The sequence below is a fragment of the Dipodomys ordii genome, unplaced genomic scaffold, assembly GCF_000151885.1.
Source record: "Dipodomys ordii isolate 6190 unplaced genomic scaffold, Dord_2.0 Scaffold66, whole genome shotgun sequence".
NCBI lineage: Eukaryota > Metazoa > Chordata > Mammalia > Rodentia > Heteromyidae > Dipodomys > Dipodomys ordii.
Window position 1 is genome coordinate 5,544,987 of NW_012267282.1, and position 15,692 is coordinate 5,560,678.

General features: G+C 44.5%; 1 protein-coding gene across 2 annotated transcripts in view; it reads right to left on the reverse strand.

Moving 5' to 3' along the window:
* Hectd4 (HECT domain containing E3 ubiquitin protein ligase 4) overlaps positions 1-6,882 on the reverse strand; it is a 101,513-nt gene extending 94,631 nt beyond the window's left edge. The window contains exons 1-3 of one of the 2 annotated variants that reach the window (XM_013023120.1): positions 6,371-6,882; positions 2,757-2,846; positions 1,906-2,036 (exon numbers count right to left, since the gene is read on the reverse strand). In XM_013023120.1, coding sequence (XP_012878574.1) covers positions 1,906-2,036; positions 2,757-2,846; positions 6,371-6,633 — 484 coding nt within the window. In that variant the 5' untranslated portion in view covers positions 6,634-6,882. The remainder of the gene's footprint in view (positions 1-1,905; positions 2,037-2,756; positions 2,847-6,370) is intronic. The other variant, XM_013023118.1, reaches the window with a different exon arrangement.
* Positions 6,883-15,692: the final 8,810 nt, after the last annotated feature.

Consider the following 15,692-nt stretch of genomic DNA (forward strand, 5'->3'; position numbering starts at 1 on the left):
AGCTGAAGAGCTGAGGGACAGCACCCAGGCCAGAGTTCAGGCCCCACGACTGGACCCCAAAAAAAAAAAAAATCTTGTATCTAGATGCAACCCAAAGTAACAAGAGGGTAACCAGCAGGGAGATCAGCTAACACCAGCCCTCAGTGAGTGCCTACCCTAGCAGATACCAAAGTGGATAAAGAAAGAGCTCCAGTTCTTTTTTATTTTTAGTTTTTATTTTTGTACAGAAGAGATGTTGGGGAGGGACCTGCACATGTTAAAACACTGGCAAAATTCATTCTTTCTGTAGTATAAAGCAGCCCCTTACAGGAGACTATGGCCTCAGCCACAGATGAGGAAGACAGACTGTAGAAAAGGACTGTGGAGGACTGAGAAGGAGCTCATTTCTTCTATACAATTAGCTATTAGACTTGTCTCTATGTGTGCCAGAATGTTAAAAAAAAAAAAAGCCAAAATGTCAAAGAGTGCTCATTTTTTATGTTATACATTAAAAGATGGTTCCAACTTTGAGAAGAAAAGGATGGGCTTTATCTCTCTGCATGACAAAGTATGGCCCATCACATGTGAGGAGAGCTGGACTGCAGGCTGTCTGCTTCCCCAGCTAACCCAGGTCGGGTCAGTGAAGGGGGCCAGATCGGAAGCTGCTGCCGCCTCCCAGCATTCTGAGGCTGGGAGGTGCTGGCCTGCCTGCTGCTGGCTTGGGCGCTGTGCCCTTAGGCTAGCTCAGGGAAGGTGGGAAGCCAAAGGGTAGCCACACAGGCCTATAACCAAGCACATCCCAACCACTGTCCCAAGGCTCATTTGGTTGAATCTTTCTAAAACAGACACTGTTTTGGAAGAAATAGTCTCTGGGGTATTTTGATTCCTATGTCATCAGTTATATAATATCTAATAATATGGCAACATGAGCCTAATACCATTATAATAACTGATGATATAATAAATATGAAGCACAGTAACAAACTAGTTTGGGAGCACAGCCCAGGCTTGGCAAGCAGCAGCGCAGCTCCACAGGCGGAAGGCCATGCAGGAAGAACCACTGGCAGCGTGGGTGAAGGCCTCGCCCTGGTCTGCTCAGTTAGGGAGTGAATGGAGAGGCCTAATTTGCCTGGAAGTCTGTCAAGTAGGTCACTTAAAGGAACTTCTGCCATTTTTGCTGAGACAATGTAATAAACTCACATGTAATTCTGTTAAACCATGCAACCTACTTTGTTTAATGGAGTTACTGAATAATCATGCTCCCTCCCTTGAACCTTCTTTTGTGCTTATTACACACATGACAAATTACTAAAAGGAACAGTACCATGCAGCAATATCCAATACTCTGCCAGATGACCAACAATTTCAACTATGGTTTCCAAGCCTAAACTCAACCACCTAGGAAGTAATTTAAGTAACCACACTGCCCTGGAAGGACTGAATACACAGTCCTTTTTTCTGGAAAGTAAGACCTATCCATTTTCTTACCTCACTAACAAAATATCAGCTTTTCTACTTTTACTGATAAGCAGACAAGGAGCACAGTGTATAGGAACCATGAGCTCTTATTAAAGGAATACAGAGCCAGATGCCAGAAGCTCACCCCTGTAATCCTAGATACTCTGGAGGCTGAGATCTAAAGATCACAGTTCAAAGCCAGCTCAGGCTGAAAAGTCCCTGTGAAGACTCTTGGCTCCAATTAACCACCAGAAAACCAGAAGTGGAGCTGTGGCTCAAAGTGGTAGAGCATTAGCCTTGAGCAAAAGAGTTCAGGGACAGTGCCCAGGCCCTGAGTTCAAGCCCCACAACCAGCAACAACAACAACAAAAGGAACACAGAGTTATAGCTAAAGTCTTTATCACCGTGACCTAAAACCTTTCCTCTTCCATCTTAATATTAACCCCAAGACCCACAAGCTTGAGTTACCTTTGTTTTCAGAACTGGAGCCCATGTTGCTGTCTGGGGCAGGCAGCATGTCTTCATAGCCCCAAGATACTATGTGTTTGCCCCCAAGCAAACATGAGGGGGAGCCAGGCCCTCCTTCCAAAAGCAACAACCTGGAAGGGGAAGGGAAATTGCAAGGAAAGTAAGACTGTCTAGTGTAGCAAGAAAAGTCAAAGAACATTGGGCAGGGAATGTTGCTTAGTGGTAGAGTGCTTGCCTACCATGCATGAAGCCCTGGGTCCAATTCCTCAGCACCACATAAACAGAAAAAGCCAGAAGTGGTGCTGTGGCTCAAGTGACAGAGTGCTAGCCTTAAGCAAAAGAAATTCAGGGACAGCGTGCAGGCCCTGAGTTCAAGTCCCAGGACTGGCGAAAGCAAGCAAGCAAACAAACAAGCAAGCAAGCAAGGAAGGAAGGAGAGAGAAAAGTCGAAGAGCAGAAACTAAAATAGCTTAATACAAATATGTGTCTCAAGATACTCACAGCATATTTTCAATGAAAAACAATCACATAGCAGTGTTTATAGCAATGGTATAAGACAATTCTATTTTTATGAAATGGAGAAAGAAAAGCACACAGACAAATGCTGGAAGTGTTCATCTGTAGGGCATGAGATTGTGAAGGATTTTTACTTCCTCTTCATACCTTAGTAAATTCTCATCTCAAATTCACAACTAGAATGTGTCACAAGCTATTGCATTTTTTAAAGATACAAAATATGAAAAAGAATATGTTTAGAGGCACTTTCAAAGAATGAAAGGTACAAAGCAAGAGCATGGATTATCCATTGTAAGAGCTGTGTTTGGCAGAATGAATGTAAAGCAGCAGCTCACCTATACAGTACGTCAGCGACAGGCAGGGACCCGAGGTCAGTCTGTTTTTGCAGTAGATGGACTGTGTGGACAAAAGTTTTCAAAGAGCCCCTAAAAAAAGAAAAGAAAATCACCATAACTGAAAATTAGCTGGGCACAGGAGGCTATAACCCTAGCTACTCAGGAGGCTGAGATCTGAAGGCCTCAGTTTAAAGCCACCCAGGGCAGGAAAGTCTGTGAGACTCTTATCTTAAATTAACCACCAGGTAATGTGGTTCAAAGTGGCAGAACACTGGCCTTGAGCAAAAAAGCACTCAGGGACAGTGCCCAAACTGACTTCAAGCCCCACAACCAATATCCCCTTGCCCCCCCTAAAAAACACCTGAAAAATCAAATAATTGAGGGAGTTAGTGTTAATTTTATTAACCACATGGGAAGATACCAAAATATGTCTGCTTCCGTCGATCAGAAAATGTGCTATACAAAACACCCTTGATTCTTACCTATAAAGGGGCTCTTACCAGAGGCATGGCACCTTGCTGACTATGAAGAAGCTCTCCTTGCCTCTGGAAAAGTAAACAACTTTTCCTCAACACACAAGCACCAAGCAACATGGGTATTCTGCTTGGATACCATTTTTATCCCATGTTACCTAGTCAAGGACCAAGCAACATTTGAAGTCTAACAGCAGTTCTGGGCTTGATTTTTCAAGCCTTAACCAAGTTCATCCATTTCACATGACATTCAGCATGAACAAAGAAACAGCTACCCAGTGCTTGTGCTAACAGGTGTTCCTCCTGCACCCTGTGATGGGAGACACAGGGTGCCTCTGCTTGCAGCTGAGAGCTGGTTTCCCTGGGCTTCCTGAGGCCCCAGACTGTTGGGAGTCTGTAACATGGTCAGCAGGATCTAAAAGAAGGTGCTTTTAAGAAACACCAGACCTACCTGGCCACGTTCCAAGTATAAATCACCACAAGAACACTTCCAAATGAAATGATCACCTATATCAGATGGCCGACTCCAGCTTGCCGCCCTCTCCTCTCAGCCAAAGCTCTAATTGCTAGGTATCATATCCCTAAATTGCAACAGAAATGGAACCCCTATGCCGGACCAAGAAGGCCTAAAGACTCTTAATAGCTCCTTTCAGAATAGGGCAGGGAGGCGGCACAGTATCACAGCACCACTTGGGAGCAGGACACAAGGCTTGGAAGCCTGACACTGCCAGTCACAGCTGCACAATCTGTCCCCTCACAGATGAGTTTTTCCCATTCTGACTCCCCAGCGGATGTCTCCTTCTCTGCCTCTGGCTCTTTTGCATGGCTAGCTCTTTCTCCTCACCCAGTCCTCAGTTCTAATGCCATCTCTCTAATAAGACTTCCTGGTACCGCCAGCTAGCACTGTTTCCAGTCATACTCCCTCAAATACCCAGATTTCTATTCCTGTGGTGGCTATCCATCTCTGAAATTCTCCTTTTTTGTACTGGTCATTGGGTCCCTCATTCTTGCATAAAGTCTACAGTTTTTAAAGTCCACCTGGGGCTGGGAATGTGGCTTAGTGGTAGAGCACTTGCCTAGCATGCATGAAGCCCTGGGTTCGATTTCTCAGTACCACATACACAGAAAAAAACAGAAGTGGAGCTGTGGCTCAAGTCTCAGAGTGCTAGCTGGAAGCTCAGGGACAGTGCCTAGGCCCTGAGTTCAAGCCTCAGGACTAGCAAAAATAAATAAATAAATATACCAATACATAACAATAGTAATAATAATAATAAAGTCCATCTCCCTGCTCACTACAGGATACCCATCACCTGGAACACTGAGTAAGCAACAAGGTTCTGCAGAATCTATCACCCTGATTCCACTCAACCATCATCTCTGCTGGCTAGGGACTTCTGAAGACAATGCCTCCTACAAGTGAATGTTCTCAAAAGGGATTCTTACATTGATTACAGATCTGTAAGTTGGGCACTGGTGGCCCCATCATACACCTGCAATCTTAACTACTCAGGAAGATGAGATCACAGAATCATAGTTTGAAGCTAGCCCAGGCAGAAAATTCCCAAGACTCTTATGTCCGATTAAACAGCAAAAAGGCCAAAGTGGAGATTTGGCTCAAGTGATAGAACACCTGCCTTGTGAAAAAAAGCCAAGTGAGAGTGTGTGAGAAAAACACAGAATACTATTAAATCTTGATATATGTGAAGAGAATTTTCAGTTAAATCAATGAAGGAGCCAGGCGCTGGTGGCTCACGCCTGTAATCCTAGCTACTCAGGAGGCTGAGATCTGAGGATCGCAGTTCAAAGCCAGCTCGGGCAGGAAAGACCATGAGACTCTTATCTCTAATAAATACCCAGAAAACCGGAAGTGGCTCTGTAGCTCAAGTGGTAGAGCGCTCGCCTTGAGCTGAAGAGCTGAGGGACAGCGCGCCCAGGCCCAGAGTTCAAGCCCCACGACCAACAAAAAAAAAAAAAAATCAATGAAGGAAAACACTGGGGTCCAGAAATGCAGTTTGTAGCCAGGCGCCGGTGGCTCACGCCTGTAATCCTAGCTACTCAGGAGGCTGAGATCTGAGGATCGCAGTTCAAAGCCAGCCCAAGCAGGAAAGTTCGTGAGACTCTTATCTCCAATAAACTGCTAGAAAACTGGAAGTGGTGCTGTGGCTCAAGCGGTAGAGCGCTCGCCTTGAGCTGAAGAGCACAAGGGCAGCGCCCAGGCCCAGAACTCAAGGCCCATGACCAACAAAAAAAAAAAAAGAAATGCAGTTTGTGACTTAGCCTTGGGATGGAGTCCAGATGATCAATAGCCATTAACAAACTGCCAACACATAACCTACAGGCAGGCATAAATAAAAGTCAAATGCTCACTGGGCATGCAATGGCTGTAACCCTAGCTACTCAGGAGGCTGAGATCTGAGAACTGTGGTTCAAAGCCAGCCTGAGCAGAAAAGTCCCTGTGAGACTCTTTTTTTTTTTATTTTTATTTATTTTTTATTGTGAAAATACTGTACAGAGGGGTTACAATTACATGGGCAAGATAATGAGTACATTTCTTATCAAGCATTGTAGCCTCTTCCTTGGTTTCCCCTTCCCATCCCTTCCCATCCTCCCCCCCCCCCCCCCCCCCCCGCCCCCCAGTCCTCCCCCCTCCCCCCCCCTTATTTCCAATTAACCACCAGAAAACCAGAAGTTGGGCTGTGGCTCAACTGTGGTAGAGTATTAGGCTTGAATAAAAGAGCTCAGGGTCAGCACCCAGGCCCTAAGTTCAAGCCCTACAACTGACCAAAAAAAAAAAAAAAAAAGTCAAAAGCTCTCCACAGAAAGCTCTGTAGCCCAGGAGGAATAAAACCGAACATCTTTGGCTAACTACCTGACACAGAACATTCGCCATGTCAGGGTGTGCAGGCCAGGGGTGGCACTCACTGGAAGCTGCTGTTATGGTAGAGCTCAGGGGCCTGGCATTAGGTTTTGGCAAAAGCATCGCATGCTTGGTCTGGGCTGTGAAACAAACACTGCAAACCAAGAAGGGCTCGGAATGCTCAGACTTCCATTCAGAGCTTGGCCCCTTACTCACTTGCCTGACCCTAGAGTGGAAGTCACAGATGCGGGGGAAGGGAAAGGGGGTAACTTCCGTTTCCTTACCTGGCACATGCCAAGGCCACCAGGGCAGCAGCAGCATTTTCTTTCTGTTTCTGTGGGATGTGTCGGCCTGTGTCCGAAGTCTCCTCTAGCCACGAGCACAGCAAGGTTTCGATCCCGTTGAGGCAGTCAGCAGGCTCCTTGGTGAGGCTCAGAGGCTGGCAGTCGCGCAGGCAGTTCAATAGCACCTCAGCAGTTAGGTTACAGAGAGAGGGGTCCGTTCGACTCTGGGACTGGATGAGGGGGAAGACCAGCAGCAGCCCCATCCGTGACGTGAAGGGCGCTTGCTCTGGCTGCTGCAGCAGGCCCTGGCGCTTGAGCAGGGCCAAGGTTTCTTCGTCTCCAGAACTTTCCCTCTCATGCTGCTCCTCCAGGGCCAGCTGGCGCTGGGCGTTCCACAGCCCTCGCAAGGCATTCAGGCGGTATTCCAGCAGGCGGGCATAGGCGTTGCTCTGATTCCCACAAACAGAGCGCAAACGTTCTGCTAACTCTGTTGGGTTCTTGGTCTCAAAGGTTAAAATCTAAAGGAACATACAACAGAGAAGTGAGTGTGTGTTGCTTTCATCAAAGTGGCTATGAAAGCAAGTCTGTCTAATGGCATCTAATAGTCCACATCAAGATTATTTTAATTGTAACCAAATAGAAAACATGTACTCTATGTATTCTTCTGAATAACTAATGTACTCTATGTATTCTTCTGAATAACTAATGTAAGCTAACAAAAGACTGTAAAAAGAAAAGGCAGGGAGGGAAGGGATGGTAGGAGAAAAACAAAGGAGGAGGTAACAATGCTAGATAGGAAATGTACTCATTACCGTACTCATGTTACTGTAACCCCTCTGTACACTATTTTTACAATAAAAAAATTAAAAACCATAAAAAGCCAGGCACCAGTGGCTCACGCCAGTAATCTTAGCTACTAAGGAGGCTGAGATCTGAGGATCACGGTTCAAACCCAGCCCGGGAAGAAAAGTCTGTGAGACTCTTATCTCCAATTAACCACTAGAAAGCCGGAAGTGGTGCTGTGGCTCAACTGGTAGAGCGCTTGGCCTTGAGCTGAAGAGCTGAGGGAGAGCACCCAGACCCAGAGTTCAAGCCCCATGACTGACCAAAAAAAAGAGGGGGGGAAAATATGGACTGTAAAGTCCTTAGCTGATGAAATGACCCTGCCAGGCTTTTCTGTTAGTGCTTTGATTAACATCAGCATTAGAGAGACTGGAGACATAGCTCAGTATGTACTATGAACCATACAGGCCCTGGGTTCAATCTTCAGCAGGAAGAATGAGGGGTGTGGGGAGCAAGGGAGGAAGTGACACAGAAAGACTCAGAGGACAGACACAGAGGCAGAAACAAACCCAGGTAAATAAGAGCTCAGGGTAGGGCAGAGTGGCACACTTGTAATCCCAGCTCTTCAGCAGCCAAGGCAGGAGGATTCAGAACTTGAAGCCAGCCTGGGCTACACAGACATTAAAAAAAGAAAAAAATCACAAACTCAAATTATAAAAGCATAGCATTAAATGTGAAAGTATAATCCAGTTAACTTTATTTTTGAAAAAATCAAAATACTAATCTTCATGAAATGGTCTTGAGGGTTTGGGTGTTTGGTTTGGTTTTGAGACAATCTTAACTGTATACCATAGGCCTGGGATAAATCCATGTACCACTACACCTGGCTAATCTTGAGTTCTAAATATGGTATGACTAATTCTTACTACCCCCAGATGGACTGTGAGTGAAAAGTAACCCAAATCATATCTTTATTCTTCAAAACCTAATATACCCACTAATAAATGATTTTTACTGCTCTTTGGTTTTGAAGCTACCCCCCTCTTCTTTTGTTCACTCTTAGGTCTGTGCTTAGTACAGACTTACCCATGCACCCTTTGTTCTTTCCAAAACATATGATTACCAGGAAGGTTTCTCTAGATTTTCATGAGCTGGGAGATAATAAAGTCATTACATCTTCTAGCAACTCTATGAAGGACCCAGCTCTTAGGATAAATTATTAAAGTATTGTACAACTACTTAAAAATGATCTAAGAATGTTTAAAAAAATAAAGCAGCGCCAAAGTAAATTTCCAATGTAGAGCTTCACATAAGGTGAAGGAGGACACAGCAGCAGTAGCACACTATGGCCAGGGCTAGGTTCTCAGAGGACCACAAAGTCAGGGTGGGATGAGGCTTGGAAGGAAAGCAAAGAAACTTCAGCTGGGTCGTCTGACATTAAGAACGGTCCTACTACACTTTATGCAATGGAAATTGCAAATTCTGCCTTTCTATCTAAACTTTATTAGTCTAAGAAAGTAACAAGAACTCTCAGATGACGCAAATGCTCTAACTGCTTTGCTTAGCTATCTAGGCAACTCGCTGTGTGGAATTCAAAACCTGTTCATAGTGGAAAAACAACATAGCAGCAAAAAGGAAGGAGCAAAAACTAAAGAAAAACAAAACAAGGTGAGTCAAAGAAATTGCTCAGCTTAAGTAGAAGATGAAGTTGTATAGCAAGCATTATAATCAAAGAAGAAAAAAGATATCTGGGGGAAAGCTAATAACATAGAAAAAGAAAATGGGGGGCCTTGTGCAGGAACTGGAATTACCTTTCTGATGGTGAGCTGGGGCAGGTTATAGGAAGCCGGCCCAAGGCTCCCACTAGCACATGAGGTACTCAATGAAATAAATGTACCATTTACAGAACAGGAACACTGCGCTGCAGAGGAAAAACTGAGCAAATGGGAAGTCAGGAAGAGGAAGCTGAGGCTTGGATACACAGATCTGAGAAGTCAAAGAAGTCAGCTAGCAGAGGCGTAAAGGGCAGGGAAGCGGCTGGGTCAGGTGACCTGAAGTTGCAGGCCCTGTGTTCCTCCCTCTGCAACGCAGTCAAGGGGGAAATTACTCCAATTCCACAAACACACTTTCTTTTGGAGTCCAAAAAAACCACCAAAAACATGTTCTTGGCAAAGAGTCATCAATTGTTGGACTCTCATCAAATAGATGACCAAGATGAAACAGCTTTCGGTAGATTTAAGAAAGAACAGGGGAAGATGTCACAGAAGCGAAACACCTTTAGAATGATCCAAAGGTTTGGCCACATATTTTACTCTTTGTACAACAGAATAGATGCTTTTGGAGTAAGAACTGGGAAATATAGCAAGAACAACTGGAAGATGGGAAATAAATAAATAACAGAATAAATAAATGACAGGACAAATAAGGAAGGACCACAGGAAAAATACAAGAAACTGGTCAAGAGGGTAAAAGCAAACCAGGCACCACTGGGTCATGCTAGTAATTCTAGCTATTCAGGAGGCTGAAATCTGAGGATCTCCATTCAAAGCCAGCCTGGGTGTGGTTGTTCATGCTTGTCATCTCAGCTATGTGGGGATAAATAGGAGGACTATGTCCAGACTGGCCCTAGCATAAATGTGTAATACCCTATTCAGAAATAACTAAAGCAAAAGAGGGCTGAGGGCATGGGTTCAAGTAGTAGAGTACCTGCCTAGCAAGTACAAGGCCCTGAGTTCAAAATTCAAGTTTATAATCATAACAAAAAAAGTGTCAGTTCACCTAGTAGATCAAATCCCAACCAACTTAACCAAAAATGAAACAATTTATTGATGAACAAAACTTTAAATGAATCTCAATGGAGTTTTGTTGAGTGAAAGAAGCCAATTTCAAAAGATTACATGAAGGGCTAAGGGTGAAGTTCAGCAGTAAAGTACAGTCTTACTATGCGCAAGGTTCTGGGTTCCATCCCAATCACCAAGAAAAAAAAAAATTAAATCCAAAATATCAAAAGGAACTGGGTGCCACTGGCTCACACCTGTAATCCTAGCTACTCTGGAGGGTGAAATCTGAGGCTCAAGATTTAAAACCAGCCTGGGCAGATAAAACCTCAAGACTCTTATCACCAATTAACTGGCAAAAAGTCTGAACTAGAAGTGCAGTTCAAGTGGTAGAGTACTAGCTGTGAGCAAAAAAGCCAAGCAAATAGCGTGAGATTCTGAGTCCAAATCCCCAGTACCAATACACACACAATTAAGGACATTTTACTTAGGGCAATATACTCACATAAGTTAGAGTACTTTTGTCTGTTTTATTTTTTTTTCAGAGGCAGTCCTGAGGTTTTTACTAGGGCCTTGTGTTTGCTCTACTACTTGAGGTACAGTTCCATTTTCTGCATTTTGGTGGTTAATTGGAGATAAGACTTCAAGGGACTTTCCTGCCCAGGCTGGCTTTGAACTGCAATCCTCAGATCTCAGCTTCCTGAGTAGCTAGGATTATAGGCACAAGCCATCAGTGCCTGGCTTTAAAAAAAAAACATGGGCTGGGAAGGTGGCTCAGTGGTAGAGCGCTTGCCTTGCATGCATGAGGCCCTTGGTTCAATTCCTCAGCACCACATAAGCAAAAAAGAAAAAAGCCAGGGCTGGGAAGGTGGCTCAGTGGTAGAGCGCTTGCCTTGCATGCATGAGGCCCTTGGGTTCGATTCCTCAGCACCATATAAGCAAAAACAAAAAAGCCAGAAGTGGTGCTGTGGCTCAAGTGGTAGAGCGCTAGCCTTGAGCTGAAGAGCTGAGGGACAGCGCCCAGGCCCAGAGTTCAGGCCCCACGACTGGACCCCCCCCAAAAAAAAATCACCTTTTTAATCTGAACAGCTTTAAACATTTATGGACATGTGAATAAGAACTACTATAGCATTTCTACAGTGATTTTGTGATTTCTTTTTCCTCACATACATTTGTACTTATATGCACAAGTCATGTACTTAGGCATCTGAAGCAACAACTCAATAATTCAATCCAAGATTTTACTGAACTCAAGAATGAAAGAGCAACTCAGTAACAGTAAATCCAGCTATTTCTTTTATTATTTATCTCAAACACTGAGTGCCTCTGAAATATGCTATTTCATGGTACATAAAATGATGTATATGTAGTGGAATCTAACTTTAATATTACAATTAGCTAATAAAAACTATATAATAGGTTTTGTGTCTTTCTGAAAAGTCTATTTTTATAAGTCCTTCTACTGTGTTTTAGCATTCCACTTGAAGGACGTATTTTTCTAAATGGATCATAGCTGTAATAAAATTAACCAAATGTTGTGTTTATTGATTTAGTGGGATCCAAAGCACACTGCTTTCAGAAACCCATTAGACTCCTCAGCAGTACCCATCTCAACAACTGTCTGCTGTGCAGCTGCTTTTATAATTCTCAACCTTGAAGGTCATGGCCTAAAATCATTTTATGAAGACATTATACCTTGGGGTTTTAGTAAGTCAGCTATGGAGGATCTATTCTGGTACTCATGAATATTGAATGACTTGTCTTAGATCCTTTTATAAACCAGTATACTCAGTCACTGCTCTTGACCAAATCTCATTAGAAAATTAATATTTTTTAATCCCAGCTACCCAGGAAGCACAGACTAGGAGGATCATAGTTTTGAGGCCTGGACAGAGAAAATGTTAGTGATGGGCTGGGAAATTGGCTCAGTGGTAGAGCACTTGCCTTGCATGCATGAGGCCCTGGGTTCAATTCCTCAGCACCACATAAGCAAAAAGAAAAAAGCCAGAAGTGGTGCTGTGGCTCAAGTGGTAGAGCGTTAGCCTTGAGCTGAAGAGCTGAGGGACAGCGCCCAGGCCCAGAGTTCAGGCCCCATGACCGGACCCAAAAAAAAAAAAAGAAAATGTTAGTGAGATACCATCTAAATTGACAAGCAAGAAGCCAGGTGTTGGTGGCTCATGCCTGTAATCCTAGCTACTCAGGGAGCTGACATATGTAAGACCATAGTGAGACTCTATCTCCAATTAATCAGGAAAATGCTGGACTGGAGGCATGGCTTAAGTGGTAAAGTACCAACTTAATGAGCACTGGTAGCTCACACCTATAGTCCTGTCTACTCCAGAGCTGAGATCTGAGGAACATGGTTTGAAGCCAGTCTAGGAAAGTCTGGGAGACTCATCCTCAATTAACCAGCAGCGGAGCTGTGACTCAAATGGTAGAGCAAAGAGGGCTTTAAGGGGCAGTGCCCAGACCCTGAGTTCAAGCCTAGGACTGGCACAAAAGAAAGAAAGAGAGAGAGAGAAAGAGAGAGAGAAAGAAAGAAACCTGGAAATAAGCCAAATATTTGCCAATAGAATGGATAGACTTGGATATATTTACACATATGAGGTAAAAATAAAATAAAAGTACATATGGCATACAATATGGAAAAGCAAAAGAAAAAATTCAGGATCTAAGTCTCCCATGAGAAAGAGCTGGAAGGTTAGATTCTAGATCACATAGCAGACTTATTTGTTTACCTCTTTATTTAATGCCAGATTAAATAAATATTAATTGTAATTTTTATTGACTCGTATTCCAGCATGAAAAGTAGACCACAGTACTGTGCTTGCTGCTCATAAACACTTAATGGTTATTCCAGGGCTGTAGCTAGCAGAAAGCTGGGGTTGGAGGAAGACACTGCTTCCAAGGAGACATTGGCAAGGCCTACAGATATACGTAGGTGTGTGTGTGTGTGTGTGTGTGTGTGTGTGTGTGTGTGTGTGTGTGTGTGTGTGTGTGTGTGTACAGATATACATAGAGGTGTGTGTGTGTGTGTGTGTGTATACAGATATACATAGAGGTGTGTGTGTGTGTGTGTGTGCACACATCTATGTATAGGGTATGATTTTAAACTCTGTCCAGATAGCTTTTAAGTTTCTCTATTTTGTTCACTAACACATCCCAAGCACCAGGTACCAGGATTCAATAACCATTTTTGGGTAAATTAATGGCTAAGAGTCCTGCTCAGCATGCACTTACCTCCCCTACCCGAAAAAGTGGTGCAAACAACAGACCCACCACACCCCCAGACCAGCCCTGCTCCTGGAGATTCCCTGCCTCCTCCTCTCTCCCAGTAGGCTGTCCACTTCTGCCAAACCAAGATAGCAGCCTGTCCTGTATTTTGCTTAGTGGATCAGAGACATGGATTCTGCATTTGTGGCCCATCAGTGCTTGGCTGTGTGACGCAGGAATACAAAGGCGGGCGCATTTGTGGAAATCCCTAGTGGTGATGCTCTCCACAAAGGCCCTCAAAAAACCCTGAGAAATGCAGCTTTGTGGCAGCCTCTCTGTGCCACAGAGTCTTATCCTGCTCCTCGTTTCCTGCTCACAGCTGTGCTGGCTAATTAAGACTGCCTGGAAACCTCGTCTATTGCTTATTTCTTCTAAATCAAAAGACTCCTCTTTAGAATTCCAATCCATCTGTCTCCCTCTGTCTGCAGAGAATGAATGTTCAGAAAAAAGCTAACCAACCAGCTAAAATTAATGTACCTCTCCCGGTTAAGGCTGCTCAGGCACAGCTGGGCGCGGGGAGCCAGGAGCCTATGGATAAGACACTAGGACCAGTGCAGACCCATCTGGGCAGAGCCGGGCAAATGCAGAAACTCTTCTGGTGAAACTGACCCACGCCAAACAGGGCTCACTGTGGCCTGTGGCCTGCTGGAGATTGCATGGCCCTCAGCAACCATTCCAATTGAAGTGTCTTAAAACGCTGGCATACCGAACAAACCCAATCTGTACACTGAATCTGGCATTCTGAGTGGAACCCTATGGGTTCCAATTTTTCATACCTCAGTTTTCCTTTTCGCCATAAATATATGCATTTATTACATACGGCATACATTTATATATTTCACAGGAAGGAGGGCAGTGTTAAATTATAAATGCCTGGTGGTGAGTTAATTAGCATCTGCCAAACAGGCTCTTTGAAAAATAAGATTCCAAGGTTAGGAAGAACAGTAACTGTGACTGAAACACAAAGCAGGAACATTTCACAAAGTTACCTAACTCTACCACACTGTGCCTACATAACAGGTCCAACCCATCATGGACAATCCTGAACTAAGGTTCTCTGTCTTTCTTCTATTCCAATAGAGCAGAAAGCCACACTGCACTCTGGGTCTCCCCAGTGCCACCACACTCAGGCAGAAAGAGAAAAGGCTTGTGGCAGGTGCGTGGGGCAGAAGGAGAAGAGCCCCATGGCAGGTGGCAAGAACTGCTGACTTAGAACAGAAGGACAGTATGCTAGTGCAAGCTGTGCTTGCTCTTGTGCCAACTGCTGCCAGATGAGCTATAAACACATTCCGTTTATATGGGTGATGTGTAACAGGACAACATACAGAATCCCACGCTCAGCTGGGCACCAATGGCTCACACCTGTCATCCTAACTACTCAGGAGGCTGAGATTTGAGGATCATGGTTCAAAGACAGCCCGGGCAGGAAAATCCGTGAGACTCTTATCTCCAATAAACCACTTGAAAACCAAAAGTGGCGCTGTGGCTCAAGCAGCAGAGTGCTCGCCTTGAGCTGAAGAGTGCAGGCCCAGAGTTCAAGCCCCACAACCGACAAAGAATTCCACGCTCAGGTTTTGACAGGCCATCACCTTACTGACTCTACCAGCATCCCTGCCTCCAACTCCCCTCCCCAGAGATGGTAGAATAATGCTCATCTCAGTTCAACAGTCTATGAAATCAGTGATAGAATGCAGTGAATATACATGCTGGACATGGTAAAGACCAAACATTCCAACAGCAGGTAAAAAACGTCTTCTTATATGTGGTACCGAAGTCAAGTCACTGCACAGCCAAGAGTTATTCCTGCATTGATATTGAGAGACAACTTTTTTTTTTTGGTCAGTTGTGGGGCTTGAACTCTGGGCCTGGGCGCTGACCCTGAGCTCTTCAGCTCAAGGCGAGTGCTCTACCACTTGAGCCACAGTGTCACTTCTGGTTTTCTGGTGGTTAATTGGAAATAAGAGTCTCACAGACATTCCTGCCCAGGCTGGCTTTGAACCGTGATCCTTAAATCTCAGCCTCCTAAGAAACCAGGATTACAGGCATGAGCCACCAGAGCCCGCTTGAGAGACAACTTGGATTGACACAAGAGTAGTTCTATAGGGGCATATCAGGAGCTTGGTTCTTTATTGACTCTAGAATCTTTGTATTTGTGTATCCACTCTAAGGCAGAAAGTCAGGAGCAGCTCATTTGATGGGAAGAGACATAAGTCTCAACACCTAGAGTCAGGTACCCTCTAAAACAGGAATGGTCGGTTGTTCGTGCTCCTGAATGGCGGGCCCCACCGAGCTACTGGGAAAAGTTACTTCACTAAGGCATAATGTGGACCATAATACTACTTTTATTTAAAAATGTGCAAGTAGGGCTGGGAAGGTGGCTCAGTGGTAGAGCGCTTGCCTTGCATGCCTGAGGCGCTGGGTTCAATTCCTCAGCACCACATAAGCAAAAAGAAAAAAGCCGGAAGTGGCACTGTGGCTCAAGTGGTAGA